Here is a 22,422-nt window from a genome sequence, read left to right as displayed (position 1 = left end):
ACGTGTGATGATAGTACCATGGTTATGTTTCAAAAAGGGTCCTATCCTTTAGAGATACACACTGGAGTATTTATGCATGAAACGATACACTTGGGCTTTGCTTTATGACGAAGCAATAGAGAAGTAATAGGTAGAATTACAGGCAAAATAGGAGTGGCTATTAGTTGATGCTTATTATAGCTAATGAGAGTACTAACCTTAGGATTTCATGTACTTTTATATTTTTGTGTGTATTTTCCACAATAAATAAAAAAACTATTACTACATCTTAGACCATATCTAAGTTTGAAGGAAACTTTTGCTCATACGACAATAAAATACTGAAGGAAAATTTACAAAATTTCACTGGAAGTTAAATTTAATAAAAATCCTCAGTGTCTTAAAGTGGACATTACCTGGTCACAGCAAACACTTTATATAATATACTAGAGCTTTCAGGTGGAGCTGGCAACTGATATTTGCAAACAAGAGTATCACATTCCCAGGCGAAGATGGAATTATCTTTAAAACAGCTGAGGATGGTATTACTTAATGGTAGAAAGAAAACCTAAAGAGGGAGAAAAAAGTTATTATTCGTATAAGGATGATGTAGCCCTCTTAAATTTAAACTGGAGAAAAATACATTTACAAAATATGACAAGGGATAAAACTGATATTTTATATACTATTAGAAACAAAAAAGAAAAGGTAAACTCCTTTAAACAAAAAAACAGGTGACTATAATGACTAGGCTATTCATAAAATACTAAGTAACAATTTTTAAATATTTAACCTTATAAAAGATTCAAATGAAAATAAGATAGGGACTTCCCTCATGGCAGTCGTTAAGAATCCACCTGTCAATGCAGGGGACATGGGTTCGATCCCTGGTCTGGGAAGATCCCACATACAAGTAGCAACTAAGCCCATGTGCCACAACTACTGAGCATGCATGCCACAACTACTGAGCCTGTGCACCACAACTACTGAAGCCCACGTGCCTAGAGCCCATGCTCCCCAACAAGAGAAGCCACTGCAATGAGAAGCCCGCACACCGCAATGAAGACTAGACCCCCAGTCGCCACAACTAGAGAAAGCCCGTGTGCAGCAACAAAGACCCAACACAGCCAAAAATAAATTAAAAAAGAAGATACCATTTTATGTGTACCAATTTTAAAACAATGCACACACATATACATATACACAAACTATACATATACTAATGTAGGTATTATATCTATAAGCTATATACTAATATAAACACTATATTAAATACTAACTACTGATAAGTGTTAAAAATATTAAATGTTGGTGAAAGTAGAGGAAAAGGCACTGTCATACACTGCTGCTGGCAGTAAAAACTGCTTAAAGATATTGTATAACATCTCAACAGCCTTAAAAACATATCTCTTCTGACTAGTCAATCTGCTTCTAAGAATTAACCCTTTGGGAAAGAAAATCAGTAAAATGCTGTAAGAAGTTGAAAGTAAGTAACAGTAAGCAAGTAAGAAGTAAAAGTAAGTTGAAAACAAATACATGATTATATTTTATTAGAGATTCAATTTATTTAATGGATAATTGAGATTGAAATTGGTAGCAAAGTTGAAAATATCTTAGTCTCTTAATTTCTATTTTTCTACTACATAAGCAGGAAGCAATGCTTACTTTTGATAATATAAAATTCCTATTAAAATTGACCAATATTTTCTCATAAGAGTTTCAATGGCCTCAAATATAATCGTGTGTGTCACCTGTGTAAAACACACAACGCGAGGTAGGAAAGGAAGCAAAGAAGGAAAGAAAATGAAAAAAACTCAGTGCCTTAAGTACAAAAATTCCTACCTATCCCCTCAAAATAAATCCCCATAAATAGCTTGAGACATTTCACACGGTTTGATAATTAGTTGCAGCTTTAGCTATTTATTCTTTTTTCCTTATTTTTTCCTCAGTACAACTTTGGTCTTATATTTTATTCCTTTTGTGAATCGCAAAATTCAATTTCTTTTTGTATACGTCTGCCCACAGGAAATCTGCCCAGAGACTCTACGCGCGGGACCCCGAACACTGTGGACAAAACTGAACAAGAGATGTGCTGTCCTTCACAGCTGCCTTGGGATGAAGATCCTTGGTTGGTTTCTGAGAGGACAGAGGTGTCATCTATCTTGTTTATTCTTGCGTAGTCAGTGCCGAGCACAATGACTAGAACTAGTAAAGCTGCTCAACAGGTATTTGCTGAATAAATGAATGAACCTTTTTCTTCCTGAATTGCACAGTACATATATGTTCATCTTGAACAGTTAAAGCTGAGTTCCAGGTATTTATTCTTCGATTTGCATCCAGACCAGCCTTCTTAACTGCGTTATAGCTTACTGTAACACTTTATATTTGAACATATTGTTTCTACTGGTGTGTCCTTAAAAGCTTTATTATTTTTAAAATATGTGACTGTTTCTGTGTTGAAAAGAGAGAGGGGCAGGGACTCACAGAGGAGGCAGAGCACCTTAAGGATTTGTTACCTCTTATTCCAACGCCTTCACAATTTTACTGGTGTCAGAGGGAGTGCTACATTCTTTGGGGATGAAGTGCTCAGCATCTTTACCACTGGACAGGAGTGTCTCTGAGTACTCAGAAACTGGATATAACCGTCATCACAGTAATGAGAGAGAACCGTCCAGAGGAAGAGCAGGATCAACACCGCATCTACCATGGCTTTCCCCAGTGTTACAAAAATAATGGGTCAACAAGGCATCTATATGACATACTGCAGCCTTGCAACTAATTTGTGTTATTGTCACCCATCCTATTTACACATACAGTTAAGAAATGATTCCAATAGTTAAAGACATTACTATAAAAATTTTAAGGAATTGTAAATATATATATTTACACACATATTTTATATATAAGTATCTTTTTCGATAATAGTGCTAAAAAAACATACACACATGCAAAATGTACTATGGAACATACTGGTTAATTACAAGAACCTACTAAGGACTAAAGCTAAGAAGACAATAAAAAAATGCTAACTCAACTACGTCAGATGCTGATGCCCTTGCCTGATCCAGCTCCTCCTCACTTTTGTCTTGGGCTCATTTTGTCAAAGACAATCTGGTAGGTCTTTTGCCAAACAGTTTCATTACGTTAGGAAGATGTGTAACATGAAGGTCTTACAGAAAGAATCTGCAGTGAATACTTATAATCTATAACAACTGCATTAAAAAACAGTTTCAAATCCGATGTCAAAAAGTGACTTGAAATTTTTATTATAATTAGCAATATTTTTCTAGAAAAATAATAGTTTATTCCTACTGGGAGAAGCAAAAGCTTAAAAGTTAATGAGCATCAGCTGCTATTTTGAGGAAGCGCTGTGAGATTGCCTACATGATTATTCATTACGAGATTTGTGATTTTAATTGCCAGATTTTAATGATTATGAAATTGTCCCTAATGAATCATGTCATTATTCAGATAGTGTCATCTCCTGACAAACATAAAATGCTTAGAAAAAACTTCAAGGGCACTAACAAAATATATTTTTTGGAGGGTTGGCTGCAGTTTTTTCCTTACAAAATATGAAAATCTAGGCTTCTCAATTCACTTTTGAGAGGTATTTGAGTTCTTTTCAATGTTCAAAAGAGTTCAGGATAGTAATAAGAGCAAGTGAAGGTCAAATGCACAATTCAGCAAAAATTTAGTGAGTGCTCATTGTATACAGAGACTGAATAAGTTCAGTAACACACTATTAAATGTTTCCTGATACCCATCACAAAACCTTTTCTGATACATACTGAATCACAGTGGTCAGAAATCTCAGGATTTGTTCCAAAATCACTAACTAAGGAGCTAAATATCCTACCTCCAAGTATCAATAGAAGAATCAAAATTTCCTAATTTGAAAAAAGGTAACTGGTTTACCTGAGAGGCAGCATGGCGTAATGGAGTGACTTTAGAGTAAAACAAGCTTTGATTTAAAACTGCAACATAAGCTATGTGACACTGGGCAAGTTACTGTTTCTGAAGGGCAGTTTCCCCAACTGTAAAATGAGGATAACAGCATCTACCACAAAGTGTTAAGGATCTAGTAAGGACCCAACAACTGGTACCTCTATCACTGTCAGTGTTAATTACTGCTATTGCTAGGCACAAAAATCAGGAAAGAGGACAGAGCGGTGAGTTCTTTAAACACGTTTTGCAATCGAAGTTCTACAGTGTCTTATCTGAAAACTTTAGGGACAGATGTGTTCCAGAATTCAGAATTATTTCCAATTTGAGAAGGTAATACAATGCATATTCTGTAATATTATGTAGAAAGTGACTGGAGCAACACCCTATACTCAAACATATTACTATTTCAGCATCCTGTCAATTGAGTTCAGATTTTGCTGCCAGACGAATTCCAATCAGATTTTGCCACCAAATGAGTTATTAAAAAACATTTGGGTTTTGAGTTATAAGGAATTGTTCATCTATTTAATATAGTTCAATAGTTACCTGATAGCTTTTTAAGAAGATATCTAATTGCACCAAGATAATCCCATAATAGAGCTAGATAATAGGTAACAATAACAAATAATAGCATTAACAACAACATAGAAATAGCAGCAGCTACAGCTAACTTATACTAAGCACTTACTATACACAAGCACTGTGCTAAGTGCTTTGCATAGATTATCACGTGTAATTCTGAAACCAACCCTGAGGTAAGCACTATTAACTATTTTTATCTTACACACAAGGTAAACAGCTTGTCAAAAATGTTTAATGTGAATCTACTCAAGGCTTTAGGCTTAAATTCAAGTTTATGAGAAATACGGGTGAGGACTTCCTAGGTGGTGCAGTAGTTAAGAATCTGCCTGCCAAATGCAGGGGACAGGGGTTCAAGCCCTGGTCTAGGAAGATCCCACATGCTGTGGAGCAACTGAGCCCATGCGCAACAACTACTGAGCCTGTGCTCTACAGCCCGTGAGCCACAACCATTGAGCCCGTGTGCCACAACTACTGAAGCCCATGCACCTACAGCCTGTGCTCTGCAACAAGAGAAGCCACCGCAATGAGGAGCCTGCGCACCACTATGAAGAGTGCCCCCACTCGCCCCAACTACAGAAAGCCCGTGTGCAGCAACAAAGATCCAATGCAGCCAATAAATAAATAAATTTATAAAAAAAAAGAAAAGAAATACAGGTGAGAGAACAAGTTAAATGACACAATGAGGAGACAGTAAGACAAATCCAGAATGTGGGGCATTTTCCAACACAACTAACTGGCCTGGTCTCTCAAAAAAAAAAGTATGGGAGAAAGGGTGGGAGACTGTTTTAGATTAAAAGAGCCACCATAAGCTACCCCAGCCTTCAAGCAATCACCACCGTGATCAGTCAGGAGCCATCATCATGAAAGCAAGACCCTCCACCAGCAAAAAGATCACACCTCACTGAAGGCTCAGATGATGGTTAGCATTTTTCAGCAATCAAGTATTTTGTAATTGAAAAAAAAAAAAAAGAGCCATCATAAAATGAAACCCATAGCATCATGTGTCACCATGTGTCATCAAAAGAAAAAAAATCATAAAAATTTTATTTAAAACACAAAATCAGAAACTGGAATAAAAATATAAGTTTAATTAAAACTTTGTAAGAATAAAAGTTTTACTTTAAGATTACTTTTCAATTATTTTCTATTTTCAACAGAATAAGCCAGGAGAGAACCATCTGACTCATCATTTCCAGTTCTTGTATAGCCCAGGAGAGAAGAATGGTTTTTACATTTTAAAATTATTTCACTTGAGATGGTTATATAAGTACACACGTAATATTCTCAACTTTGCTCTTGGCCAGCAAAACCAAACATATTTACTATCTGGTATTCTGAGGAAAAGTTTGCTGGTAACTTATAGACTATGATGTTCTATTATTTTAGAACAATATACTTAAATGTATACGGCATAGTGTACATATATCTACTACATTTAATTTTATTCTATCATTAACATTTGGAATCCAATTTTTAAACTAAAACATCTAAATGACCAAGCAAGGTTAAAAGTGGCAACTATTCAGTGTATACTAATTCTAATTTCATGGTTAAAAGAACAGATGGTTTTTGTGTCACTGTTTCATGACTCTATCGTGGGTTTGACTCTCTATGTTCTCTACTTTAGAACTGAAAATTCAATTTAAGTATTAAAGCAATTAAAGAAGACCTACTAAGACATTTGGCCTAGATGAGTAAGCTGGCTGTCACTTTCATCTTTTTTAAATTATTAAGAACTCTGGGATTTCCGTGGAAACTACAAAATAAACTTCTGGTTGACATGCACTGCTTGCTGTTCATGTTAATAACCAAGAAATTAAAAGCAATACTGCATGTATAATATAACCAGAAGCAAAATAATTATTTAAATGGGAGGCGTAGCCAATGCTGAAAATAGCACTTAGCTAATCAAATGGGAAAAAAAAACTAACTTTAAAAACAAAAGAAATGGATTTTTTTTAAAGTGATACATGTGTACAATGGAATACTGATCAGTAATGAAAAGAAACAAACTACTGACACATACAACAGCAAGGATGAATCTCAAAAACATGGTGCTGAAGGAAAAAAGCTTTCCACACACCATTACTGACCAGCTATGCTTATGTGAAATTCTACAACAGTCAAAACTAACCCATGGTGGAAAAACAGCAGAGAAGTGCTTACCTGATAAGGGATATAATGCAACTTTCTGGGATGAGGGTAATGATAGGTCTGCATATATTACAGAAGTATGTATTTGTCAAAACTTAAATGAATATTTAAGACTTGTGCATTATATACAAATTTTACATCAACAAATACTGAACCTAATTAAATGCAGTTAACTAAATGTAGGCTTAAAAGCGTTGATGGGCAAGTACACTGATATCTGCAATTTACTCTAAAATGCAAAAAAAAAAAAAAAGAGATGAATAAACAGGGACAGAAAGATGGATAGATCCATCATATAGTTTACTAACACATAAGCATGTTACGTGCATAGAATACTTTACATGTATAGTAATGTACACATGTATAGTAAAGTATACTATAGCAGGATCTACCAAGGTGAGTCAAAAATTATCCACACTCCGATTATATTAAAACTTCTGTTGGCTGCACTGTCTTATCAGCACTTTCCGTTCAAGGTTACTGTCTCACCAGTCACTGCTGTGCAGATGTGGACGTGTTTCATCAGTTCATTTGTAACTGTGGTGTGAGCAAAAGTGGGTGCCCCACTTGTGATTTGCATAAAAGCAGAACAGCATGCAGTAATTTGTTTTTTGTGGTGTGAGGGTGTACACATCTGCACACTTCTGCCCACGCTGTCGACACTCTGCAAAAACTTCATTTTGAGGTGCTCAAGCATCCTCCCTATAGTCCTGTTCTTGCTCCATCAGACTTTCACCTGTTTGGTCCCCTGAAAGCAGCCCTACGAGGATGAGGATTCACTTCTGATGAAGAAGTGAAGACAGTGGTGCATTCATGGCTCACAGCTCAGCCTCAAACATTTTTTAATGACAGAATACGAAAGCTTGTTGACAGATGGACAAAGTGTATTGAAAAGCAAGGAGATTATGTCAAAAAAATGATGAATGTCTTTTCTAAAAGTTAATTAAAATAAATTCTACAGCCAGAGTACAGATAATTTTTGACTCACCCTTGTAGATCATGGGTGTACATGTGTTCACTGTGAAATTTTTTTTTAATTAATTAATTAATTGGCTGTGTTGGGTCTTCATTGCTGCACATGGACTTTCTCTAGTTGCAGCAAGCAGGGGCTACTCTTTGTTGTGATGCGTGGGCTCCTCATTGCTGTGACTTCTCTTGTTGTGGAGCTCTGGCTCTAGGTGCGTGGGCTTCCGTAGTTGTGGCAGATGGGCTCAACAGTTGTGGCTCACGGGCCCTAGAGCACAGGCTCAATAGTTGTGGCGCATGGGCTTAGTTGCTCCACAGTGTGTAGGATCTTCCTGGAGCAGGGATCGAACCCATGTCCCCTACGTTGGCAGGCAGATTCTTAACCACTGCGCCACCTAGGAAGTCCCTGAAATTCTTATAAATCTGCTATATGTTTGAAAATTTTCATAACTGGGCTAAGTAATAAAGCAAAATCAACCAGCTAAGTAAAAACTATCACCTAATTAAAGCTGAAGTTACACACTATAATAATAATTATAAAAAAAAAAAACTTTGCTTAGTGCTGAGTTGTTAGGACATAGCTAAGTGGGACAAAGTGCATCATTACTTATAACATCTATATCCTGGTGATTAAGAAACTAGCCTGAGAAGCACAGCAGACAAAGATGTGCCCCCCCTTCACTGACCTTTTGTATACCCACAGACTGGAGAATATTTAGCTTTCTTTTTCTTTGGAAGGTATCCAAGTCCCATAGCTGTGCTGTGTCAGAAGAAGTAGTGATGGCGTATCTCCCGGATGCGTGCACAGAAATGGAAAGCACTGATGACTCATGTCCTCGCATCCAGCTAACCAGCTCCTTGGTGACTGTGCGAAAAAGGAAAGTAGCCATACAGGTCAAACCATATATTTCATACAAGAACTGATTCAACTGATGGCTAGAGATTATATGAGCCCCTTCCATCTCCATTAACATCGAAAAAGAATGGAAGCTGGTGGCTGGTTGATGAGGTGCACACTGTAGGACATGTTACTAACATGTGTATCACGGAGGTAGGAGGAGATGAGGCTGAAAGAGGGTTTCAGAACAGCCTTGAATGTGATGTGATGGAGTCTGGGCTTCCTCTTGCAATAGTTTTATGTAGAAGAATACCATGTCTGGTCTGTTTCAGAAAAAGCGCTTGGAAGATATGGTGGATATACTAGAAAGGAGGAAGAGATTACAGGATGACTAGTTTATCTGTTGTTGTAATAATCCAGGCAGGAGATAAGGAGGGTCTATACTAAGAATGTGGCAGTGGAGAAAGAAACAAGACTCCAGTGCTACAAAGGAAAAATCAAAGGACTCATGATTAAATGGATGTGTTGAGACAAAAGAGGAGTTGAGACACCAGTGGCTCCAGTTTAGTTACATAACCAGGTGGTGATTCTACTACCTGACATAAACACACAAGGAGGAATAGACTTGGCAGTGTGAGAAGAGATGATAAATTTGATTTTTAAAATTGATTCTGTGTGTGTACATGTGTACATGAAATACAAGCAGAGAAAACGGCCTGGTAGAGCAAACATCAAAAACTCTTTATGAGCTGGGATGAAGTGAAAGAGTAGCATCAACATATGTATACTAACAAATGTAAAATAGACGGCTAGTGGGAAGCTGCTGCATAACATAGGGAGATCAATTCAACTGGTGATGACCTAGAGGGGTGGCATAGGGAGGGTGGCTGGAAGGCTCAAGAGGGAGGGGATATGGGGATATATGTATACATATAGCTGATTCACTCTGTTGTACAACAGAAACTGGTACAACAGTGTAAAGCAATTATACTCCAATAAATATCTGAAAAATAAAATAAGGCACATTAAACATCTTTAATTAAAACATTGTTTCTAACATTCATTTTTAAAAAAAAAACCTCTTCATGATAATTATCAATAAGTAGCAAAATTACAGTGATTTTTATTTTTTCTTTACATGTTTCTGTGTTTCCAAGTTTTCTATGATAGGCATGTTATATTTTTATGGTCAGATTTTTTCCCTTCAGAAAGATGGAACTGGGGAGGACAGTCAGAAAGCAAGATGTAAATCTGGGAAACAATAAGATACAAAGTAGGTCAAAACTGAAGACAGAGGAACAGAGGAACAGATAAACGCTTGGGAAGGGAGGAGTGGTTTCCAAACACCAGCCTGAAGTCTGGCGCTACTTAATGGTCAATTTTTCACTGGTCTTCAGTGAAATGAGAAAAATAAGGATAATGTAATCAGTTTTTCATAAAGCTAAATTTAAAGTACTACCTTTTAATCTATTATATCCTTCTAAGTTTATGTTAAAAAAAAATTCCTTGTTTTATGTAATGAAGCTATATTGTTTTTTCCAATGTCAATTAGCAAAATTAAAAGTTGAGAACCTAAATGGGTTCCTCTACTTTTTTTTTTTAATTGGGTCAAATATCCAAAGTCTAGGAACCACTAAAAGAACCCAGAAAAGCAGCAGAAAAGTAGAACCCAGAGAAGTAACAGTAGAAAACTATGACTCCTGAAGTAACCCAGAGGAAACAAAATGGAAAGGATAAAGAGGATTTACACAATCAGAGGTTACTAAAGACCTTGGAGACAGAAGTCTTGGAAGCCTGGAGAGGGGGAACTAAGAGTCAGAATCCATCGACGGACGCTATGCAGAAGTGAGATTCGGCAGCAAAGAAAGGGAGGTAGCTGGGGAGGTGGAGACAGAATCCAGGGAAGGGGCTTTGCTTAGAGGGGTTTCCATAAGACAGAAGAGACTATAACAAGATAAAACTAAGACGAGAGGAGACGAGAATGGATGGAATCCAACGAGAGCAATCACAGAGGAGTTTAAAGACTTAGATTTTCAGAATTTCTCTAACAGCAGTGTTTGTAATACCAAAAATTGGAAACACTTTCAAGTCCATCAATAGGTAATAGGTTAAATAATTATGGTACTGCAAACATTTATAGAGTAGAATTATTAAGTACTGATCTTAAATATATAAATTTTTCGTGAGGTAAGGAAGTGATTCCACCAAACAATATAAATAGGATGATCATATATTTGTTAGAGTATAAAAAAGCTATAGGCATAGAAAATAGACTGGAAAGATCAGTCCCCGTTATAAAAACAATGACTGTGTCTCTGGGCTTTACTGCAGGATGACTGCCTTTTCTTCCTGCACACGCAGTGAGAAGGTAGTAGTGATTAAGAGCAGGGACCCTGCAGCTGGACTCCCAGATTAGGAATCCTGGCTCCACTGCTTACTAAGTTGTGGGAACTTGGTCATGTTACTTCTGGGCCTCAGTTTCTTCATCTGCAAAATGGGCATAATAACTGTATCCATCTCTGTGGGTTATTACGATGATTAAAATTAATATGTATAAAATCAAAGAACAATACCTGGCAAAGAGTAAATACTATATAAGTGTTAGCTATCACTCTTATCACCATTATTACTTATAATTTTTCTAAATATTATAATACATCAGTTACATTAATAACAAGAAAAAACAATGCAGTTGAGTTTTTTTCTTAATAAGTTCAGTTTACAGAACTCTAAGTTCTCTATTAAAAAATATAACGTGGGGGCTTCCTAGGTGGCGCAGTGGTTAAGAATCCGCCTGCCAATGCAGAGGACACGGGTTCGATCCCTGCTCCAGGAAGATCCCACACGCCGCGGAGCAACTAAGCCCGTGTGCCAAAAAAAAAAAAAAAAAAAAAAAAAAAAAATGTGGTATAACATACATAGGTTATATTAAAAAAGAGTTTATTCTTGTACCTGTATAGTAAGGAACTTGGCCTTCAACAAGAGGTATGGCCTCTGTCCAGGCTCCAAGAAGGCAGCCTCTAAACCCTTGGAATTTCTCCAGTGGTAGGAGTGTCTCTGTTATTTGTGGTAGGTCCCTGGACAACAGCAGATGGTTTATGCTAAGGAGAGAACCTCAGAGTGGGAACTGGCCACACCAGAAAGACCAACCATGTGAGTGATGTCAGCCCAACCTCCAGAGAAGAGGAGGGCTGGACATGGAGTTTAATCAAGTAGACACTAATCCAATCACGCCCATGTAATGGAGCCTCAATAAAACCTCTGGATGGCAGAGCCTAGGTGGATTTCCTGGTGTGGCAAAACTTGATGCAGATGGCCACATATGGATGCTGGGAGGGTAATGTGTTCCTGGGGACAATGGAAGTGTCTCTTTGGGGAGCCTCCCGGATTCCACCCTATGCATCTCTTCCTTTGGCTGGTTTAACTTGTATCCTTTCTCTACATTAAAACTATAACCATAAGCATAGTGCTTCCCTGAATTCTGTGAGTCATTCTAGTGAATTCTCAAACCTGAGGGTAATTGTGGGGAACCCTGAATTTGTAGCCTGTTGCTCTGATGTGAGGATGGTCCTGGGACCCCCAGACTTGTGGCTGGTGTCTGAAATGAGGGCCATTGTGTGGAGTTTGCTCCCTCAGACTGTACAGATTAGCCAACTCCCTGCACTATTTCTGTCTACATTTCACTCTGCTTCAAAAGAGAAATAGGACTTCTTACCTGTATCGAAACATTTAACAGAATAATCAGCTAATGCCACAAGGAATTCAGACTTCCTATGAAGATTAAAGGCCAGAGCTGTGCAAGCTTGTGATGTTCGCTGAACAAGATTAAACCTATTAAGAGATTACTATGTTAGTATCAGAAATTCTTCCAATAATTGTAAAATTTCACGTTGGAGAAGTCCTTAGAGATGAAGAAAATGAAACCCAGAAAACGAGCTCCCATTTTGGCAGAACAAAAACAGATTACGAAGGGTGCTTCCTGCCATTAAAGGAGTTTGGATTTTACTTACACAGAATGGGAGGCCATCAAGAATTTTTGAGCAGAGCAGAATCATGGTCAGACATGTCTATCAGGAAGAGGATTCCAGCAGAGATGGCACATGGATGGGGAACAAGGAAGAGATTAAGAAAGCTATTAGAGACTCTCAATTACAGTTACAGGTATAAAATGGAAAGGACGAATAAGAGAGGCGTCAGAAGTCAAGTGAAGAAAGGCCTGGTGATGCATCGAACATGGGGTGAGGAGGGAAGAACCAGGAATTTCTCACATGTGAAATGAAGATAAGAAAAGATGTTTCTGGGGAGGGTGGGGGGGACTCGAGGGGTGGGGAGTCAAGGAAGGGAGCGAATACGGGGATATGTGTATAAAAACAGATAATTGAACTTGGTGTACCCCCCAAAAAAATAATAAAAATAAAATAAAATAAAAAAAAGATGTTTCATAAGGTTGTTGTGATGGTTAAGTGAAATTATACATGATGATTAAATGAAATAATGTATGTTAAGTGCTTAGTACAGTACTTGGCACCTAGCCAGAGTTTCATTTACCAAAAAATGAAGTTTTCAAGCTTAGGCAAAAGAGGAACAAGTGTAGGGGTAGGAAATAATAACTCTGGCTTTAAACATGTAGAGTTTAAGGCTCTGAAACGCATTTAGAGCCGTGCTGTCCAAAAGAAATGGAATGCAGGCCACATGCATAACTTAAAATTTTCTAGGAGCCACATTTAAAAAGTAAAAAGAAACATAAAATTAATCTTAACATATTTAACTTAATTCATTGTGTAGCTAAAATAGTATCATGTCAACATTTAATTAATGAAAAAATTAGAGATATTTTACATTCTTTTTTTTTATATCTCAATTTGGACTAGCCACCTCTTAAGGGCTCAGGAACTCCATGCAGTTAGTGGCCAATGCATCAGACAGTCCAACCTAGAAGGTCCTCAGTGGGTGGGAGAAGCAGGTCTGAGTTAACAATGCCACATGGCAGTTGAAGCCTGGGGCTTGGTGGTGATGAGATTATTAAAGAGAATACCTAGAATATGGAAGGAAGCAGGCCAGGGACAGATGCCCGAAAAGAACGGAAAAGAGACCAGTGGATTAGGTGATTAGGAGGATTCTGAGGCAGCCCGCTGTAGTGGGCTTTAGAATCAGACCTGATTTCAGGTCACAGCTACAGCACTTACACCTCTGCTCAGATGTAAATATCTACACAGAGAAAAGGGACAGTGGACAGAATAAAGGAGAGGAACATTCATGGTGCAAAGTCCCAAGGGAGGCCATAGAAGACAGAGATTAGCATTGGAAGGAATTAGGATCACTTATTTTTACAAATACAATGGCGAAGAGTTATGGATGGTTGAACTTACAGATATATTTGAGGTTGTGATGGGGAAGAAGGAAGGGAAGCTATGAGGGCGTCTATTATTCTCATGAATTAGGAGGCTAGGCAGTCAGAGTACAGTCTAAACACAAGCAATCACGGAAACTGGTAAAAGTTTGGAATATTCAGAGAATGGGAAAGTAAATGACAATAGATACAAGCAAATGAAGTACTAGCATCACTGATGTTGAAGTTCATTACTCTGTAATGGAGTCAATCAATGATTATTTTTATTTCATTTAGCCTGTTATTTTATTTTGTTTAGTGGGAGCAAAGAAGAGACAGGTGTATTGATTTAAGATTGGGAATTGGCTGGCTAGGTTAGGCAAGCGTAAAGGGTGGGAGAATTGTGACATTATCTTTTTGCTAAGGAGTACAAATAATGATTAACAGATTTCTACCTAGTAAATCACAGATAGATGAATCATATATGACCTCTTCTTTCCCTGACCCATTTGAGAATGAGCTACTGAGATCATGATTCCTATGAACAAGGAAATTCTCCTGTATAATCATAATATAATCATCAAAATTAGAAAATTACATTTATGTATTACCACCATCTAATCCCCAGACCCCACTGTGCCCACTATCTTAATAATGTCCTTCACAGCAAAGGCATGAGCCCAGGTCCAAGCCTTGACCTGCCATGTGTCTAGACTCCCTCCATCTGGAATGGCCTTCAGTCTTTCCACAGCTTTCATGACCTTGACCCTTGTGAAGATCACAGGCCAGTCTTGTTATATGATGCCCTTAATTTAGCTCTGCCTGCTGATTCTACTGATTAGACTCAGCTTACCTATCTTTGATAGGTAGGAACATCACAGAAGCAACACTGTGATTTTATCACTGCCCTATCGGGTGGCACACAAACTTTGATTTGTCCCCCTACTGTTTAATTTAACTTTAACCATTTGATAAGGTGGTGTCTGCCAGGTTTCTTCAGTGGAAAATCACTTTTTTTCCTCTTTAATTAATAAGTATCTTGTGGGGAGGTACTCTGCGACTATGCAAATATCCCTTCTCATTAAACTGTTTGTTGATTACAGCATGAATTCACAAACTTCTATTTTATTCAATGAGTTATGACCCATCACTATCATTTCCTTCTGAGACACAAACTGTCTCCAGTCTGCCCAGAGAGAGCTCCTTCAAGCTGACATTTATGGTGTTTTGACACATCCCCATCATTCTTTGAACAAGTCCTTCTTTCTGGCTACAAAGTGTTCCAGGCTCATCTTGTACTTTCCCTGCCTCCATCCTAAAACTGGCTACTTCTGCAAGGATCCCTGATTTCTTGCAACAGAGAGTGATACTTAGAAAAGAACTGGGCACTAGGTATATTCAGTACTACTGGGGTGTTACTGCTCCCAGGTCTTATGAGTGGACAACCTAGGAAATACATGTACATATAATTCATTCACTTTCTCATACACACACCTCTGGTCATTTCTATGTCTGTCTATACATGTTCAAAACCAGGAGTTCACACAGATATACCCAATTCCACCCCAGTTCCACAGGCATAAGTCTAGTTTTCTCCCTTTCCATATTTGTAACTCCCCTTTCCAAGTTGGGAACCTGGTCCCCATTATCCTCAGTTTACTCATTTGACCAAACCCGCCTCCCCAACCCTGTCTCTCCCATGATTACCCCAGCCCACGCAGACACCTTGTGACTCTCTGGCTGGGTCAATAGTTTTCCCTCTCACCCACCCCCACTGCACAGATGCCTGCCTTAATCAATCCCACCTAATTGCTTTTTCACTAATTGTTCGGCAAAGGAAGAGAAGAGGAGAAAGAGTGAGGACCGAGTCTTTAAAATTCCTAGATCTAGTATAGTCTGACAAAAATGTACAAAGGAAACTGTGTTCTTTCTAAACAATTACCAGACATTAACTGAAAAATTAGCAATAATGCACTTTTAAATTTAAGGAAAAACAAACTACTAGAGATGCCGTTAAAACCAGAACTTTAATTCTCTAAAAAAAAATCCAACCATTTTATCTTTCTATTCTTTCTCATTTTATTCCATCAGCACTCATGACAGAGTTTTACAAAGTGCCTGCAATACAGTGAGAACTTAATAAATCTTTCTGAATAATTAACAGCAGGTACTAAAACAGTCAAGGAAGAAATCACTTAGTAAATATCCAAAGTATCTGCTCACCTGTTTCCATACAAGTCAAAAACATAGATATTTCCTTGATGGTCCCCAGCAATGAAAGAATCACCCGAGCTATCAAAAGCCACATTCAAAAATCGTAAAACTTTGGGAAGATAATCAGAGGTGTTGTGAATGATGTTCACTATGATTCTGTCAAAAAAACAAAAACAAAACCCATTAAATTCTGTGTCAACCATTACCTGTTATCATGAAAACTATGGATCTTGTAGTATACCTCACTAATTTTGAAGTTTTTTGCCCACCCCTTCTTTCCTCTCCTACTGCTGCTGCTCCTCTTCCTGTCCTAGAAGCAACCCTACAATGACTTCTGAAAAGCGTCCAGCAAGTTATTATCAAAGCAGCTACTGTTCATTTACTTATCAAATACCTGAAAACTCACAAAGTGTCAGAACTGAACAAGCCAGGAGCTAAGAGTAGTTGAGAGGGGCCCTGCCCTCACGAAGCCTTCAGTTTAGTAGTAAAGACAGGCACAAACAAAAATAAACACACACGAAAAGATTTACAAACTGTGATTAAGTGAGAGACACCAGGATATAAGAAAATGCATTTTAGATTGAGCAGATGAATTGTTACATCAAGCAATAGACACATGATAATAAAAACAATGAAGTACCAGTGAATTGTGAGTTTTATATAAATCACAAGCTACCATATGTATGAAAACTTTTAATTCAATCATTTTAAGATATCTTAATGAGATTTTGTTTTTGTGATTACAGAGTTCCAAGTGTACATGAGTTTTATTTTCAGGTATATTTCTCTAAAGGTATTATTTTTTGAGAGGAAGATTATGTACCATATATCTGCTGAAAAGAAAACTGTTGTAAAACTCACAGCACAAATTAGCTAACTCCTTAAAATAATATGTGTGTGTATATTTGGGTCATGAAGACCAGAATAATCCTGTTCTCTCCTGTGACAAATTTTCAAATCATGAAATTTTTATCTTGACTTTTTATGAATTTGAATTTTAATATTAGAAACATCTGCCTTATGACTTCATTAAAAAAATACTAGGGACGTCCCTGGTGGTGCAGTGGTTAAGAATCCACCTGCCATCATCAGAAAATCTATAGACAGTAAATGCTGGAGAGGGTGTGGAGAAAAAGGAACCCTCTTGCACTGTTGGTGGGAATGTAAAATAATACAGCCACTATGGTGAACAGTATGGAGGTTCTTTGCAAAACTAAAAATAGAGTTACCGTATGATCCAGCAATCCCACCACTAAGCATATACCCAGAGAACACCATAATTCAAAAAGACACATGCACTCCAATGTTCACTGCAGCACTATTTACAATAGCCAGGCCATGGAAGCAACCTAAATGTCCATCAACAGATGAATGGATAAAGAAGATGTGGTACACATATACAATGGAATATTACTCAGCCATAAAAATGAACAAAATTGGCACACTTGTAGGGACATGGATGGATCTAGAGACTGTCATACAGAGCGAAGTGAGTCAGAGAAAAACAAATATCATGTATTAACACATATATGTGGACTATAGAAAAATGGTACAAATCAACCAGTTTGCAAGGCAGAAACAGAGACACAGATGATGCAGGGAACAAATATATGGACACCAAGTGTGTGTGTGGGGGGGGAATGAATTGGAAGATCAGGATTGCCATATATAATTACTAATAAGAAAAAAAATCAAATCGTATGCTTTAAATATATGCAGTTTATTGTATGTCAATTGTATCTCAATTACAGTTCTTAAAAAAAAAAATCCGCCTGCCATGCAGGGACACGGGTTTGAACCCTGATCTGGAAGGATCCCACATGCCATGGAACAGCTAAGCTCGTGTGCCACAAATACTGAGCCTGCACTCTAGAGCCCGAGAGCCACAACTACTGAAGCCTATGCACCTAGAGCCCGTGCTCCACAATAAGAGAAGCCACCACAGCGAGAAGCCCACCCACCACAACAAAGAGTAGCCTCCACTCTCCACAACTAGAGAAAGCCCGCATGCAGCAATGAAGACCCAACACAGCCAATAAATAAAATAGATAATTAAAAAATACTAAATTGAATTAAGTATATCAAACACTGTCCACAATTTATCTAAAAATAAGGCTTTTCAGATTGTGAATGAAACAGTAAAATTATTTTTATCTAGTCTCCGACAAAGATTCTTGGCTTGACCAAACATTATTCTGGCTCCCAAACCTTCTCCTAGGCTCACCTGTGTACTCTCTTATAAAGTCTAACCTTAGCAAGAATGCTGCTTAGTCAGTTTAATCAGAACCCCCTACCCTCAACGCCATATCCTTGACATCTGATGGGGTTTCTCAACTTCCACCATCTCCCAAGTAATGTCTGGTCACCCTGGCCTATCTTCAGCAAGAACCCTGTGAAGCAGATTTAGCCAAAACTCCCTCACCCCAGATGTCTTCGCTTGGTAATTTTCCATCCACCGACTCCCACCCTTCTCCTTGGCTATAACTTTCCACTTGCCCAGGCTGTATTCAGAACTGAGCCCAGCTCTACACTGAGGTCTTGTTTCCTCTATTGCAACAGTCCTGAATACAGTCTGTTTTTACCACTTTAACTGCTGTCCAGCTCTGGTTTTTCTGTGACATTCCCAAAAGGGATTGGGGGGAATAAATGTACTGAAATAATAAATAACCACCTCAAAATGTTTCCTGGCACTTAAACTCAGACCAAGCAAATAACTTTTCCCTCCAGTCTTTTTTCTATAACAATTATTACGTGTCTGGATTACAAAATTACATGATCACTGTTCAAAATAAGGAAAATACAGGAAAACACTAATAATTTGATTATAACCCTACCATCATGATATAATCACATTTAATAGCAAAATTCTGTCCTGATTTTTCATATAAATCACATACAAGTATTTATTTTAGAACAGCCTTTCAATTGCCACAATTTGCCTGTCAGTTCCTCAGTCCTTAAACATAGTAAAAACGTCAAATATTTAATGAACACCAAGATGCATGAGACACTAATTCCCTAAGACAATCCTGCTGTTAAGTATAATTATCTTCACTTACAGCCTAAGAGATAAACTTGACCAAGGTCACAGAGCTAGTGAATGGACATTTACTTCAAAGTCCATCTGACTCCACAGTCAGTGCTCCTTGTCTCTCTCAACACCATAACAATGGGTTTTATTGAACAAAAAGAAAGCTATGTTTTAGTGCAAGAAACAAATGAGGACATTTGCACACAAACTCGTTTCTTTCATTTTTTGAATCCTGCATGTATATCCAGATATTTTATAACAGAAAGAAAGAGAAGTACTGTAGGTTGGCATAACTTTTAGAACAGTCCGAGAACATTAGAAGTAGGGGTGGTATTTACATAAACTCCAAATTTGGAAATGAAAATCCCTACTCAAGAATCCCTATTCTAGATAAAACGTTTGTTCAATGGAGTTGATGGGACAGCAGCATTGTTAGGGGCCTGATAGCAACCAGAAATCAAACTAATGGTACAATGTGTAGCACTGTGCTTTGGGCATGTGTAGTTGGCACTCAAAGTCTACTGATTTGCTGAGGAGCAACCACAGGATCAACAGAAAAATTACTAGACCAAAAAACACACTGAAATATGAACGCAACTGAGGCAGCAAAGTCCGTGGAATCCTAAGGAATTAATCTGTGTGCAGCAACTGGAATCAAGATGGCACTGCTTTGGGACAACGGCTTCCATTAAAGTCACACAGGAGCCTCAAACAGGACAGATACCTGGGAACTGAAGGAAAAGAAGAGTTGGGGAGGGAGGGATGAATGGGCAGGGCAACAACGATTTTTAGGGCAGTGGAAATACTCTGCATGAGACTGTAATGGTGGATGGGTCATTAGACATCTGTCCAAACCTAAAGAATGTTGGACATCAAGACTGAATCCTAATGTTAACTATGGAATTTGAATAATAATGATGTGTCAACGCATTATCTGGTGGGGGATATTAATAAAGGCGAGGCTAGGCACGTGGGGGGCAGGGGGTATATGGAAAATCTCTGTACCTTCCTCTCAATTTTGCTGTGAACTTAAAACTGTCCTAAAGAAATAAAGTCTATTTAAGGAAGAAAAAACAAACAAACAAAAAAGGCAGCAGCTCTGGCCTTACCAGAAGACCGCCCTACCTTGAAAACCGTAACCCCTTCCTCCACCACTCATCACCACGATACGCGGTAATACGCAAAGTCCAAGAGAACCAGAAGTTTGCTTTGCTCCACAGCTGTCCCTCCGCGCTCAGAGGCTTGGCACACATTAGGTGCGATCAAACAGTGGATGAGTGAATGCCTGCCTGAGTACAGATTCAAGAATGGGTACACTGCGGCAGTGCACTGCTCTCCTCCTCCAGCATCAGTTCCTCCTCCTGAGTTCTTTCCCAGCTGGAGCAACTAACAAATGTTTACTGAGCATCTGCTGCGTGCCAGGAATACCACAGGGATTCCGCGTTATTCAGACAGGCCGTCCTGGCACTCAGCAGAAGCGCAATTTCCCTGGTATAAATCAGGACCTCCGACTCCACGCTGACCCTAATGACACCCCTGTCCCCAGGACTGGGAAGGCGGTCTCTAAGGATCGTGAAAGTCAGGGTACCTGCGTTTCCAGACCTCACCCAACCCAGGAATCCCGGGCAGGATCAGAGCCAGAAGCCGAACCTCCATCCGGCCCCCCACACCCCTTCCCGAGACGCTCCCCTACAGCCCCCCAAACGCCTCTCCAAAGCCGCCGACCCGCCCCTCGCCGGCCTCCACGTCCCTCCAGGGCGCGCGCCTCCCGCCGCGGCCTTTACCCGTCCCGAGTGCCCGGGGACGGCTTGCGGTGCCATATCTTGCCGCTCTCCTTGTTGCCCAGGTCTGTGCTCTGCATGTCGCAGCCCACGCGCGGCCGCCGCCGGCCCGGCGGACAACGGCCCTCGGCGCCTTCCCAGCAGGCCCCGCGGCCCCGGCCCGGGAAACTTGAGCGCCCGCCGCGGCGGCCCGCGTCCCCGCCGACCGTACCAACCGCGCGCAGGACGCCACCCTTTCTATTTACAACTAATCGGACGGCGGCTTCCCTCCCAAACTCCGCCCAGGAGGCCCCTCCCACTCTGGACAATGGAATCGGCCAACGACCTTCTCCCTTAGACTCCGCCCCACTTCGCGATCTGTTTCCCGCCCCCGCCCCCAAAGCGTTCTGGGAATCGTAGTTTTCTGCAGAGGTAACGTGCGCGCCACGGATTGGTTTGGGAATCCTGCTCTTTGCGGCCTCGGGGAGGGGGATTTAGGCTGCCAACGGAAGCAGTAAAAGTAACTTTTCCAGGTGGTCCCAGATTACATTTCACATTGCGTTTAGGGATTAAGGAGTTGTGCAGACAACTAATAGAGAAGCAAGGACCCAAATATATCAAGAATTGAAGAGTTCCTTTCGTAGAACATTCGGGTTCAAAAAGAACCTTGATAGAGTCCACTCTTCTTGACCTTTTCATCGTCATGATGCGTGTTGTTTCAATTTTGTAGTTAGCCTAGCAAGAGGCTCCAGTACTATGGTGTCCCATCCACCAGTCATGCACCAGTAAAGCAATGTCGTCGACAACCAGTTGCCTTGACGCCAGAGAAATTCATTTTGGTCAATATTTACTTAGAATTTTTCTAGTATCAAACACTTCTAAGTGCTTCAGGGCTATTAACTCGTTTAATTCATTTAATCTTCATAGCAAACCTACAGCATTGGTAATACTATCATCCCTATCTTTAGTGCTCTGAGATAGTGTGTTGGTTTCCTGAGGCTGCGGTAATCACCGCAAACTCGATGGCTCAGACAACAGAAACTTATCCTCTCACAGTTCTGGAGGCCAGAGTCTGAATCTAAGTGTTGGCAGGTCACTCCCTCCAGAGGCTCTAGGGAAGATTCCATACTTTTGCCTTTTCCAGCTTCTAATGATTGCCGGCTTCTTTGGCATGGGATCATTACCCCATTCTCTGCCTCCATCTTCACCGCCTTCGTGTTTCCTCTAATCTCTGTCTCAAATCTCCTTTGCTTGGTTTCTCAATAAGAACACCTGTCATTGGATTTAGGGTCCACCTGGATAATCTAGGATAATCTCCTCATTTCATGATCATTAACTTACTTACATCTGCAAATATCCTTTTTCCAAATAAGGTAACATTCACACATTCTGGGGATCAGGCCTTGGATACATATTTGGGGGCCCACCATTCAACGCACTACAGGTAGAAAATGACTTTTTACAAAATTATATGACCATGATATTTAAAAAGTGCAAACTCGATCAGAAAGACGAAACTCTCACAAAAATTTAGCAATGCAGATTTTTTAAACTTTTTATTTTGTTATCAAGGGGTGGCCCTGAGAGACCAGACAACTCTCAGTAACCCATTTCAGAGATG

The 22,422-nt window shown here is 39.3% G+C and overlaps 1 protein-coding gene across 12 annotated transcripts in view; it reads right to left on the bottom strand.

Annotated features, from left to right (window-relative positions):
* Positions 1-21,082, bottom strand: part of TBC1D31 (TBC1 domain family member 31) — a 61,084-nt gene extending 40,002 nt beyond the window's left edge. For 2 of the 12 annotated variants that reach the window (XM_057735903.1, XM_057735905.1), the window contains exons 1-6: positions 20,826-21,081; positions 20,167-20,330; positions 16,020-16,166; positions 12,183-12,298; positions 8,316-8,494; positions 396-547 (exon numbers count right to left, since the gene is read on the bottom strand). In XM_057735903.1, the coding sequence (XP_057591886.1) occupies positions 396-547; positions 8,316-8,494; positions 12,183-12,298; positions 16,020-16,166; positions 20,167-20,294 (722 nt within the window). In that variant the 5' untranslated portion in view covers positions 20,295-20,330; positions 20,826-21,081. Of the gene's footprint in view, positions 1-395; positions 548-8,315; positions 8,495-11,419; positions 11,569-12,182; positions 12,299-12,477; positions 12,535-16,019; positions 16,167-20,166; positions 20,331-20,825 lie in introns of those variants that run through there. The other 10 variants (XR_009053841.1, XM_057735902.1, XM_057735913.1 and 7 more) reach the window with 10 other exon arrangements.
* Between the last annotated feature and the right edge of the window lie 1,340 nt (positions 21,083-22,422).

Source organism: Hippopotamus amphibius, chromosome 5 (genome assembly GCF_030028045.1).
Source record: "Hippopotamus amphibius kiboko isolate mHipAmp2 chromosome 5, mHipAmp2.hap2, whole genome shotgun sequence".
In the NCBI taxonomy this organism is placed as follows: Eukaryota; Metazoa; Chordata; class Mammalia; order Artiodactyla; family Hippopotamidae; genus Hippopotamus; species Hippopotamus amphibius.
This window is presented reverse-complemented; position numbering and strand designations above follow the sequence as displayed.